A 13,040-nucleotide genomic window follows, 5' to 3' on the forward strand; every position below is an offset into this window, starting at 1 on the left:
GCCTTACCATCACCATAGCCACTTTGGCATGAGTGTCTAGAGAAGATACCAAGAGTCAAAGGATAAATGAGAACAGCAATAACAATGAAAAAGAATTTTCTTTTCTAAATGCTCCACCTGCCTTCCATTCTGTGAACCCAGGCCTTGGCAGGGATCACGTTGGGGCTCATGAGCTATGGGACGTGGGGTCAGGTCCGTGGCTTTCTAGAGTTGCCCATTCCATGGACGTGGAAAGCTAAGATCAGGAGGTTAAATAACATTCTTAAAATAACATGCTTTGGAGGCAGTCAGCAGTAGGCCTTAGACCTCCCAACTCAGGGTCCTACAAAATTTGTCACACCTCAGACTCCACTGTACTTGTTCATTGTACTCCAACTACAGAAAACAAGATGGCTGCTTCCACACGCTCATTCTAGTCTAGGGGACATTTCAGATTTTGTTAAGGGTATGGAAAGGAATCATAAAACAATGAGTTATGGAAAGAAAAAGTGAAAAACAGAAGGCAATAGTGGGGAACAACCTCATCCTAGCTCCCACCAGTGGGACATTGTCTGCCAGAAAGAGATGCCTTAGATATAGGCCTTATTCTGGAACATGGCGTTCCATCAGGAGCCAATTTCAATCCCTGCAGAAATACCAGAACAACCACGTGTCTTCCTGAGTGCAAAAACCAGGCCAAAGAAGAAACAAAACCAAAGTTCATGCCAACACAGAAGACACAAACCCCATGTAACTATTGAGCGCTTGAAGGATGGCCGGTCCACACTGAAGATGTGCTGTAAATATAAAATACACGATGGGTTTCGAAGTCCTAGTACAAAAGAAAAAGTAAAATAGCTCCTTAATAAATTTTATGTTGATCACTTGTTGAAATATTTTAGATATTTGGATTTAAAAATATTTCTTAAAATTAATTACACCTGTTTCTTTTTACTTTCTTTAAATGAGCCACTGGAAAATGTAAAGCATTAAATTTAAAATAACATATGTGTTTACTAAACAGCAATGTCCTGTGGGATGCTCTCCCTAGAACTCTAGGACTGAAGGAGGGAGAGGCCGGTATGTTGGGATGCCTTGTGCTGAGCTTTGCCCAGGAGTCTTTTTCCCTCTCATACAGACAACCACTTAAAGCATTTAAATGCAGCAGGGTCAGGAAGCATTTTGGCGAGCCTCTAAAACCCCTGGGCAGAGCTGGGAGAAAACCCAACCTGAAGAGACAGAGCCAAACTAATGAGAAGGGTGGTCAACACTCTGCCGTGTGGTTTTGGAAAACAAAAAAAACAAAACAAAACAAACAAAAAAACGGTAGTTAGCAGTTACTGAACATAGTCGCTCAGCTATATGCCTTATCTTACTGTGTTGCTTAGTGCCCCCAAACGACCCTGCATAGTATTATTATCTTTATCATGGAGGTGAGGAAAGTGAAACTCTGTTAAATCAAGTAACTTATTAATATTACACACCAAGCTAGGAACAGAATTCAGGTTGGTTTTGCCTCAAAGTCCATGCTTTCTCTATCATACTAAATTGCTCTTCAGAAAATTGTCAAATCTTTTTTGCTAAGTCCTTCCTTTCCAGGAACGGGACACCTGAAATTCCAGCAGTAGAAATTCATCCTTTTGATTTAAATTTAAAAAAAAAAAAAATTAGGGTAGGTATTGGTCAAAGAAGATAAAAAAAATACAGTAGAACCCTAAACATGGAGGAGAAAATAGCTCCCCGACTAGAGAAAAAGGTTGAAAAAAATGGAAGGCTGGGAGTGCTGGTGACAAACCTTGCTGTCATCCACAATATAACCTGAGAGTATGCCTCCTACAGACTCAAAGGAAACAGTGTGGAGGCTCTCAAAACACCGAGCACAGAGTACCATGTGATCCGGCATGGGACTCCTAGGTATATATCCAGAGATACAAACAGACCTCCACACAAAACTCATATGCACACGTTCATAGCAGCAAAAACACACAAAACAAGCGAAATAATCCATCAACTGATGAATGGGTAAACAAAATGTGGTATATCCATAGAGTGGAGTATTATTTGGCCATAAAAAGGAATGACGTATTGGGACGCCTGGGTAGCTGAAGCAGCTGCCTTCAGCTCAGGTCATGATCCCAGGGTCCGGGGACTGAGCCCCATTCAGCAGGGAGTCTGCGTTTCCTTCTCCCTCCCCCCCCACATATTCTCTCTCACTCACAAATAAATAAATAAAATTTTAAAAAAGGAACAAGTGTTGATGCTTTGCTATAGTGTAAATGAACCTGAAAATATGATGCTAAGGGAAAGAAGCTAGTAACAAACCACATGTTATATGATTCCATTTATGTGAAATGTCCAGAATAGACAAATCCATAGAGATTAGCAATTACTAGGGGCTAGGCAAAGGGAGGAGTATGAACTGACTGGTAAAAGGTACTGGGTTTTTCGGGAGGTGATAAAAAAAAAAAATCTAAATTTAGATTCTGACGGTTGCACAATTTTATGACTCTACTAAACCACTGAACTATACAGTTTACATGGGTGAATTTCATGGCATGTGATATATTTCAAGAAAACTATCGGGGCGCCTGGCTGGCTCAGTCAGTAGAGCATGCAACTCTTTATCTTGGGGTCGTGAGTTCAAGCGCCATGTGGGGCACAGAGTTTACTTTAAAAAAAAAAAAAAGATGGGGCCCCTGGGTGTCTCAGCCTGTTGAGCATCTGCCTTCGGCTCAGGTCATGATACCAGGGTTCTGGGTTGGAGCCCCACATCACATGAGGCTCCCTGCTTAGTGGGGAGCCTGCTTCTCCCTCTCCCTCTGCCCCTCCCTCCACTTGTGCTCTCTCCCTCTCTCTCAAATAAATAAATAAAATCTTACCAAAAAAAAGAAAACTATTAAAAAAATAAAAAAGAATAAACCTCCTATGTATCAAGGCTGTCATTATGACAAAGATAAAATTTTTCCTAAATAAGAAACATAGTAGGAAGTCAGGAAGAGGTGGAGTTGCCCTGAACTCACTTTGTGTTACTCTTCCTACTTGGAAACTTTGTAAACTGAATGGAAGCGTCTCTGTGTTTTCAGAGAGAAAATATTTTTAACTATAATTATGTAATATCAGTTGCTGATGCTAAGAGAACGCTATCCCTAACATATGCAACTTAAGCTTTTCAGGTAGTTGTTGTTCAGTTCATGGATAATTAAAACCCTTTGTCTTTGTTCTTACCCATTTCTTTTTGTCCCCTTTTCTTCCAACCTAGCCCCAGCCTTTTTGGCCAGATATAGCTAATTCTCACTTTAAGAGAACAGCAAGAGAAACAAAAGAAAGCAAATCTTAAATTCAGCAACTTTTGTCTCTTTTCAGCATAGAATCACAGAGTCTTGGAATTGGCTTGGTCTTTAGGGACCATCTGGTGCAAGCCTCTCGTTTTCATGTAAGAAAACAGGGCCAGAAATAATAAAAGCTAACAGTTATTGACTGCTTATGCCAGGCACTGTAATTTACATGTATTACCTCATTTAATCCTCCCGACACCCCTCTAGGATAGGTATCATTGTTATCATCTTTTTACAGAAGAGGAAAATGAGGCACATAGAAGTGTAGTAACTTGAATAAGGTCACAGAGCTCAAAAGTAGGAGATGTGGGATACAAACCCAGGCAGTGTGGCTTCAGAAACCAAGTCCTTACCCAGTACTATTAGAGTTTCTCCTAAAATCATTTAAGCAATTTGCCTACCATCTTACAACCCCTTAGTGGCAGGTCCAGAACTGGTAGAGGTGCGACAGTACCTGCTTAATGACAGCAGTGTCAGTGCAAGATACAGTGGAATCTATGGACTAAACCCAAAAGGATAAATTTTTTTTTCTTTTTTTTTTTTTTTACCCATTGCAATCTTGATTTCCACCAGTAATTGAGGGATTGAAACACAGCTGTCACTCGTAAAAAGACCTTCTGGGAAGTCACTACTGACCTTATTCTGCCATACAGGCCGATAGGTTTTATAATCTTATGACAGTCTATACCTGAACCTTTTTTTTTTTTCTGAAAATCACTCTGCCAAGTTCTGAGAAGTGACATGTCTAAGATGCAGATGGAGCAAATAATTCAACCAGAGAATTCTCCCCATGAGAGACGACCGATCACCCACGACGTGATTATAGACTAGTGGATATGTTGTTCCCTTGCCCTGAAAGAGTTAACACAATGGCATCCTATGAAATGGAGCAGGATACGAGTCCTGACATAATTTATTATAGAAAATACAGCATTTTTTATTTGGATAGCCCAGGGAGCTCAAAGCACTTTGCAAACAACTCATTAATCCTCTGCGTATTTTATTTATCAATTACTGCATTCCTTCAACCTGAGCACACGTCCCAGGTAAGGCGCAGGGGTGGGGCCGGCACTGTCCTCTTCCTCTTACCAGCCACGAGTGGCAGCACAGACAGACTGGGTGCTCTCGGGGTCATATGAAAATGAAAAAGAGCTGTCTTTGGGGGCTGGACCTTGGACACTGCCTCTGTCATGTGGCTTTTGGGGTGAATTTTTTGTATATAAAAAGGGAAAGGAATGAAGTATATTTAGATTCACCTCACCATGTTTAAAACATAACAGCAGCCATCTAAAAGAGGTTTAAAACCAAAATTAAGGCAAAGTTTTCCTAAAGCATGAATGTAAATTATGTCTCCAAAGAAGCTGGGGTTATGCTTTAAATTAAAATGAAAATGCGTTCCTATTTAAGTATGTGCAGTATGTAAGTTTGGGTTGGTTTGCTTGTTTAGGGGTAATTCTGTAATTTTGCCCACAATACAACCCAAAGTTCGTGGATGTCAGTAGAACGCAGGGGCAAAAGCACAGGAGTAGGGCGGCATCCACAAAGAGCTAAAATGCACAGGCAGGCAAGGCCCAATTGGGAACCCACAGCCTCACTCCCCCCAGCTCCCAACACCCGCTGTCCCTGGGTCCCAAGTCTCTCTGTGCGTCCCTCTCATAAACCCTCTCCCAATTCCTTCAGTTTAACTTATATCTCTCTCCTCCCCAATCCTCCCCGGCGCCCTGATTATTAGAAGAAGGGACACCAAACTTCCAAAATTCTGATAGGTTACGACTCCAGTGTGCTTTGCACCCTCCTCCCCACCTCTCAAAGGCCAGCATCTGTCTAATCCACTCCTAAGAACGGATCCACAAAAGTGCCTGGAGAGAAGGGATACTTCTCATCAGTCCTAGTGTGGCACGTCTATAGCTCACACCCAGATTATGGTAAACCGTATACTGTCGCATCACATGACTTCTGCCCAGCTCACTGCGGTGCCTGAATGGTAGTGTTCAAGTAAAGCTGGGTTGTAACTTCCCTTCCTTCACTCCCCCTTTCTCTCTCTCTCCCCCCTTACACACACACACACACACACACACACACAAACGAAAGAGAGAGAGAGAAAAGACGTAACACTTGAACTCGCTGGTCAGCAAGAAAAAGTTTTTGCCTTTGCCTGCCATGGATGAACTTCTGTGAAGTCACTCTTGCCACCTCGACCCCAAAAGGAATCTGAGCAGAGGCAGCCCTAAATTGTCTAAAGTTATTTCACTCCTGCTCGGCTCAAGGCCTCATACCATCAGAATTATTCCCCTGCTGTATACAGCAGTGCCCCTCTCCTACGTATACAAACATATGCGCGTATGCGCATACACATACACACACATACACACACAAATTATTCTCTAATGTTGTAAAGAAGAGAGGAGTACCAGTCCCATAATATAATTGCTGTATTACAAAGAAGTGGCAGGCAAGAATAATAAGATAAGGTGTCAAAAGTGAAATACAGTAGTAGACTTAAAAAAAAAAAAACCCACCTTTCTACGATGGGGGTGTTAATTGAACACAGAGAAAAAAGAAAAGAGAGAGAACAAAAGAGTGTTAAGGAAGCAAAAAAAAAATAATTTTTTTAACCTCCTTCAGTGATTTGATTTAACTTCAGTGCAGATAATTCACAGAGGAAAATCGGCTGAAAATGCCATAGATAGCTATTATGTTCTAAAATTAAAAACTATTCACAACAATTACAGCTATTCATTGCTATCTATAAATATTCTCCTTTAGTAAATGGCACCCAATATTTTTTGTGTGTTTTCCTCATTTTTAAACCTGCATGATTTTTGACACAAAAATAGAAAGAAAAAAAAAACACTGGAAAATATAAAGCAAGGTCTTTTTTAAGAATGCAGTGTGTTTGCCTTTTTTTTCTCCTTCTCTTCCATCCCATCAACCCCACTACCACCACATCCACACATATGTAAAACTCAGCCTATTGCTAATTTGTCAGAAGGAATGGTTCCTAAAAACAAAAAACAGAAAACAAAACCCAAAAAAACAAGAGACGGTAAGATATTGAGGGGTCCAAAACTCTATATTAAATCCCTCCGTTCCCAGAAGGAGAGAGCAGAGAAAAGCCCCTTCTGAAATACACATTGCTGTAGGTCTGGACAAGGTTTTCGTTACTGTTGTTTGAGATTTGCCGCACGAGCTTTTGCAGGCATTCTTTTTTCTTAGCATTTATTTTTAAAAAGCAAAAGGGTATCAAAATAAAAACTCACCCACACTCTGAAGCAAGAAGACACATGGTGTTTTTTTTTTTTTAATATCCTCACAGTAATTTCTGACTTAAATACCCATCAATCAACTGTAATTTAGATGCTGCTGCCTACTTTGGGTGTTGAGCGCATGTGTTTCTTTCAAGTTCCAAAAGGTTGGTAAGACAGTCTTTGCTAGCGTTCCTACTTGTTTCTGAGTTTTCCAACTGAAACCATGAACAAAAACAAAAAAAGTAAAAGCAGCAAATGAAGGCCATTGCTATGCTCCTCTGGGAGGCCCGTCTTCCCGACTTAAAGACCTAGGTGAGCCAATGTGTCAACTTCATGTGAGAATACAAACCAGCAAACAAGCCCACCCTACAACAAGTAACCTCTACAGTGCTGGAGTGCTCATTCAAGGCAAGTGGGCTTGGAAGTAACAATAGGAAAAGTCCCATTACAATGAAGGAATGCCTAGAAACTGACCATCCAACAGATTTGGTTACCAGCTCTGCAGCAAGAGGGGGAAAAAAAAAAAGGCTCCTGCAACTTTACACTTTATGCGCCTCTGACACATCGACTGCCAGGAAGATATGCTGGCACAGGGACAGGGAGTTGGGCAAATCCTGAGGAACGGAGTAATCATGCTTTAGAATCAAACGCTTCTCCTCCACACACCAGTCGTCTGTCCCCTACCTTTAACACAGAACACTCAACATTCCAGGACACAGTCCTTCCTTCCCCTCACTCCTTCCAACGTACAAGCAGAAGAAAAACAAGGAGGAAGGCCCTTTTTTTCTTTTCTTTTTTTTAAACTCTCACCCACGGGTGCCCTCTCAATCCAAAACCCTATGTGTGTATGTGTGTGTGTGTGTGTGTGTGTGTGTGTGTGTGTGTGTGTGCATGTAGATTTCCCCTTTAACACAGGGGCAGGGATCCCTGCCGTTTTCAACTTCCAGGACTGGATCAACAATGTTTTAAATCTAGGAGTCTAAAGACAACACACAGAACCTTAACTTCGATTTTTTTAAATCTCCAGACATTAATTCATTAAGTGACAAGAAAATTTTTAAAAAGCAAAATACACAAGCCAACAATAAATTACACCTTTCAAGTGTGATTTTGACCAATACCACTGCTTCCTATCACCGTAGTTTAGCCAATATGAAGAAGGAACAAACTCTTTAACACCGGAACCGGATCTCTATTCACACCCACCCACTTTGATCTATTGCCTTAGTAGATTTTAATTAGAAGACCAGAATTAAACACTTTGGACACAGTATACATTCAAGTGCCCTGATAGGCTTCCTTTCAATAAAAATCTGATAAAGTGTCTTCAAAAATAGAGTTGCCTTAGCCTGGATTATCAAATATGCCTTACGTCTTGATTTCTACATTTCATGAATCAAGATAGGCAAGAAAGCATACTCGATTAGAGACAAATTTCAACAGATCAAATATTCAAAGTAAATAAGCATCGGAGATCAAAAGAGAAAATGAGAAGGAAGGAAAAAAAAGGAGAGAAGAAACAGACATGCACTTAGGCTTCCTGCTCTGGCTAATAGAAAAAAAAACAAACTAACTAAAAAGTGTGACAAACTGGAAAAGCTCTTTGATATCTGTATGCACCATTCATAAATCTCTTAAAAGGTGTTTCACAGCTAAAATAATGTAATTAACAGCTTTGCAGTAAGGTTAGGCTCTGGCAAGGCAACCTGGAAGTCTTGAAGGTCTGAACATCACTGCTCAGGTGCTTTGTCTAGAATGTTATGCACAACACAAATAACATTCAACAAAGGAGCTGCTGACTAATTTCACATAGGTTTCAAGACCCAAGTAATCACACGTTCCATCAGTGGTCACATCTTGAAACTATTTATTTTTTTAAAAGACAAACACAGAGAGCTTTCAAAAAGAAAGCCACTCTGTGTGCCCTCCCCCCCGCTTTTTTTATGTGTAACTATCAATGTATATCAACCGGGCATGCAATCATATTTATTGTCACTTTCATTCATGTCATGCCCTTGCTTATATGGTTTAGATATGAATTATTGACTGTTACACTCCTTGTTGTAAAAAATAAATAAATAAATAGGATGGCAGGTACTTCGCACTGCTCTGAAGCGAGCGAGCAAGTCAGAGGCCAGCAGAAGCTCCCGCTTTATATAACCACCCCTCGTTCCTCATCTTTATGCCCTAGTTTCAGACTGCCTTCTCAACTCCTTCTTTTTTACAAGGCAGAGATGCACCCACTTTGGAAAATTAAGGCTTAACACAAACAAACAAGAGGATGTGGCTAAATGTCCTTCCCAGAGCATCTGTTGTTGAAGAACACCTCTGATTGATGATAGCTATTTTTTAATTGTTGCTTTAAAATTTAAATGCCCTCCTGGGATGTGTTGTAAGTGTGTGAGTCCATGATACGAGGTCTAGAAAGTAGAAAAACAACAGAACGAGGGATCTCTTGGCATTATGTTCTCCTCAACCCAACGCTTCCCCTGGCTATAAAATCACAGGGCACTCAGACACTGGTAACCTGACGTTGTATGGCGCTTTCCACAAAGGTATTTGACAACACTGCTGAAAACCTTTAGCCTGCTGCTTGGTACAATCACAAGAAAAAAAGGAAAGGAAACTTTAAACAGTGTAACCCCCATGCCCAACTCCAAAAAAACAAGGGTTTTAAATATGAGCCAAAAATATTTTCCTCTAGGAAACAGACTTTTACTTTCATATTTTTCCCCCAGAGGCACACATCATTCTATACATTTCCCTTCAGAACCTCTATTTGAGCCCCAATTTCAAAGAGGCCGGTAACCGAGTCAAGGAAAATAAACCAGTAATGCTTGATAATAACTGTCAAAGAAACTTGGTGCTTTTTCCAGGAAGCAGAGCTACCAGGACTTCCTATTGGAATCTGCAATCAATCTTGACAGTACTTTTAGGCTGAAATTTTAATATTTAAATAATGGGTTTGTCATTGCTGGTTGAGTGAGTCAATTGGCCAAGGAAAATGCTTAAATGTTGGAATCTCAGTCCTACCTGTTTTTTCTTTGATTTCACACAACACATTAAACAAGGCAGGCTTCATTCTGTGGCAGTTTAAAGCATGTTTTCTGCAAGAAAGAAACAACAACATAATAGCTCAGGTGGACTTTCAAGATCAAACCGCTGATAATGTACAGGGGGGAAAATCGGAACATTTAGCCAAAATTATATCCCAAGCATAGCTCTGTGGCATGCTTCAGTTGTTTTATGACTTAATATACAGAGTCCCACCATAGAAAAAGAAATAATGTTAATTAGTAGGGAGAGAGTAGGGATTTAACCACAGAACAGAACTAACTTAAATTATGCCCATTTAGGCAGAGTTGGGTTTTTTGTGTGTGTGTTTTTTTTTAAGTAGTTCAATCGAAGTGGAATTCTTAAACCAATAATCCTATCCAGGGCAATGAACACGGCAAAGCCAAAAGCCTGGGATAACAGTTTTCTATAATCTATGTATCTACCACAGCCTAGGAGCTGTCTGCCTCTCGGTCTGTGTGTGTGTTTTCAAATTTAATTCATCCATGTGTTCGAATTCATTCCGCAGATGCCCCTGTATTCTCATAAACACAAGATGCTTGAAAGGTCTTCTGAGTAGAACTGTCAATTTATAAAATTTCAGTCCCCAAGTTAAAGAGTATGGAAATGCATTGCCAGGGGGCAAACATACCCATATGGGGAATAAATTCATTTCTCTGTGTTCACTTACGCCTCTTGTGCACACACCGATTATTTGCAGGTGTTGAAATTCAATTATTTACAATTAGGACCTTGCACCCATTGGGGAAAAAATAAATACAATTCTGCCTTTTAGATTAGTGATTTACCTGGTTCGTGTGTGTGTGTGTGTGTGTGTGTGTGTGTGTGTGTGTGTGTGTGTATTCAGAATGCACTTGAGGAACAAAACAATACCTTCCCCTTGATTTTACTATGAAAGCACTTAGCAGAAGGATATTGTTTTGGAAACAAAATCCTGATCCTATCAGCTATCAGTTAAGGGAATTCTGTTTACAACCTGAAATTAATGGGTAAGACAAATGGAAACCCCTGGCACTCCAGACACATGCAATTCTTTTTTAATTCTTGTGAAAGTTTAAAAAAAAAAAAATAGACGTAGCCTCATGAAGAACAGTAACCATAAGTATGCTCTATACACTGTGCAGCAGAGAAATAAGCCCCAAATTCAAGAGTATCAAAATAAACACATGCATTGTGTCTAAAACAGGAACGGTTTACTTTGTAAATAATAAATGCACACGAGAAAGGTATGGCTAAGGAAAGGAAAAACAGACCCAGTATTTGCTAAGTAGAGTTACATTGTTTAACCAAAAAGAAGGCTTAGTGGTGAGTGAGTTCTCATGTGGAGTGAGAAAAAAAGGTGGAAAATACTTCCCGGTATCAAAGACCCCGTTTGGGGCCTTTGAAAATAGTTTTCATTAATTGTATTCTTCCATAGAGGCCCAAATGGAAAAACAAACAAAAGCAACAACAAAAAGCCCCACACGGCTTCAGAGAAATACTGCATTTCCACAGCACATCAGTGGGGTTACAGAGAGAGAACAGATTTTCCTCTCCCAAAATTGTGTCTGATCCATCTCAGCATCTAGGCCACTGGAAGGGGGCACCCGCCAAGCCACGGCTGTCCTCAGTTGTACAAAGAGGAATACGACTCAACACGAGTAAAGTGGTAAGTCTCCAGCCTTCCCGGCCCCTTCCACTTCACAAACTTGTTATTAAACCAGTTTACTGGTATGTCTGAGTTGATTTTTCTGGAACAATGTAATGTGGAAATCTGTTCCAATTCAAGAAGAGATTGCCAGTGGGAAATCTTCCACTTTACGATAATTATTAGCTTCTCTTCAGATAATACAATTCAGAAAGAGCACCGATTCATTTCTGAAAACTTTCCCCCATTTAAGAAAATCAAGAATAGTTCCAGTCTTCGAGCATTTCTAAGTTTTCAAACCCAGGTAAACCTCAGCACTTTCTGAGTTTACATGTTGCATGTGCTTGCTGCTAAAATAAGGGTGTAATTCACAACATCCACGCTTTGAACTGCTTCTCATTTTCTCAACTCAAATTCCTTATTTCCGGGGGACAAAAATATATATAATGATGTCTCTTCCATATAACTAAGTCATTTGGGGTGTAGGAATTGTGTACATATTAAAAAAAAAAAAACTACTTCTGAGATTTAACAAAGCGGGGTAATTAACTGTAAAGACATATGTGGTCATTAGATTTTTTAAATTCTTCCTTTCAAGATCGGCCTTGGGCAAGCTGTTAATAGGCTGCCACTAACTCTACATTTTATTCTGAAAGAGAATTTGCTGTAAAATCCTAGGTGGAGAACTGTATACCGGGCTGAGAAGCTAGTTTTTTTATTATGTTTCCTTAATAAAGATCTTCCTGTCCTATGATACTGAAATACATGAAATTCACACATGCCTTCATTTCTATTTATTTGCATTCTAACTGGTCCTGAAAGAAGCATGGGAAAAACAGCATGCTTGATTTTTTGTCCCCCCCCTTTTTAAAGGACCATACATTCTGTGCTACGGAAGGTTGCTAAACTGACTCAAATTAAGAGACAATAAAGTTAAACTGCCTATCTGAGTCGCCCAAAACTAACAAATATGCCTAAAAGCAAAATTATATTTTCCTTCTTTCCATTAGCTTAAAAAAAAAAACAGAATCAAATGAGTACAAAATATCTTTTGGATAGCTGACAAGTACTGACAAAGAATTAATCCGCTTTTTTTTTCTTTAAGGGGGCAGAAAGGAGAAAAGATAAAAATTAATTTTGGAGGGGTACGTCAAGAAAGAAAAGCAAAAGTCTCTTAATTAGGTGAGGAGTCACTAAATTTGCAAATAAAGTGTTATTGGGACATTTTATTTTGTAATGTTACGGAGTCCCTCAACAAGGAGGCATGGAATGCTGTTCAAAACTTGACAATTCTGCTCTCTGATACTTTTTTAAAGCAGTAAAAAGTGCCGAGGGCCGCTTTTGGATCGGCTGGCAGGATTTTCGGCGTGCCTGAGTGTTGTGTGGACATATATGAATATCTCTATATTCTCACACACAAACCACACACACCACACACACCCACACACGCACAGAGAGCCACATCTCGGCATGGGCGATTACACTTTCGATAACAACGCTCCTTCCAATTTTACTCCTCCGCCATGTAGTTGCTCGTCAAAATGGGAAAAGAAATAACATTTAAAAAGAAAGCGCTGTGCTGATTCGGTTCCCATTGTTTCCCCCTGCGAGAGGGAGAAAAACAAAAAACCCCAAGAAAGGAAAAGAAAAGCCTCCATCTCACCTGGCCTGCGCCTCATCCAAACTCTGGTCTGTGATGGTCATAATTTGCTGTAAAATGTCTCCAATGTCCTGCTTCCTCCCGCCCTCCCCCTCGGTCCCTCCGGCCGTTAGCCA

The 13,040-nt window shown here is 40.2% G+C and overlaps 1 protein-coding gene across 1 annotated transcript in view; it reads right to left on the reverse strand.

Annotated features, from left to right (window-relative positions):
* The window catches only part of PBX1 (PBX homeobox 1), a gene marked incomplete at its 5' end in the record, with an annotated part of 308,555 nt that extends 295,521 nt beyond the window's left edge, over window positions 1-13,034 (reverse strand). Inside the window, 2 exons of the mRNA XM_002914169.4 lie at window positions 9,596-9,669; window positions 12,928-13,034. Of these exons, the coding sequence (XP_002914215.2) occupies window positions 9,596-9,669; window positions 12,928-13,034 (181 nt within the window). The remainder of the gene's footprint in view (window positions 1-9,595; window positions 9,670-12,927) is intronic.
* Between the last annotated feature and the right edge of the window lie 6 nt (window positions 13,035-13,040).

Source organism: Ailuropoda melanoleuca, chromosome 8 (genome assembly GCF_002007445.2).
Source record: "Ailuropoda melanoleuca isolate Jingjing chromosome 8, ASM200744v2, whole genome shotgun sequence".
Taxonomy (NCBI): Eukaryota; Metazoa; Chordata; class Mammalia; order Carnivora; family Ursidae; genus Ailuropoda; species Ailuropoda melanoleuca.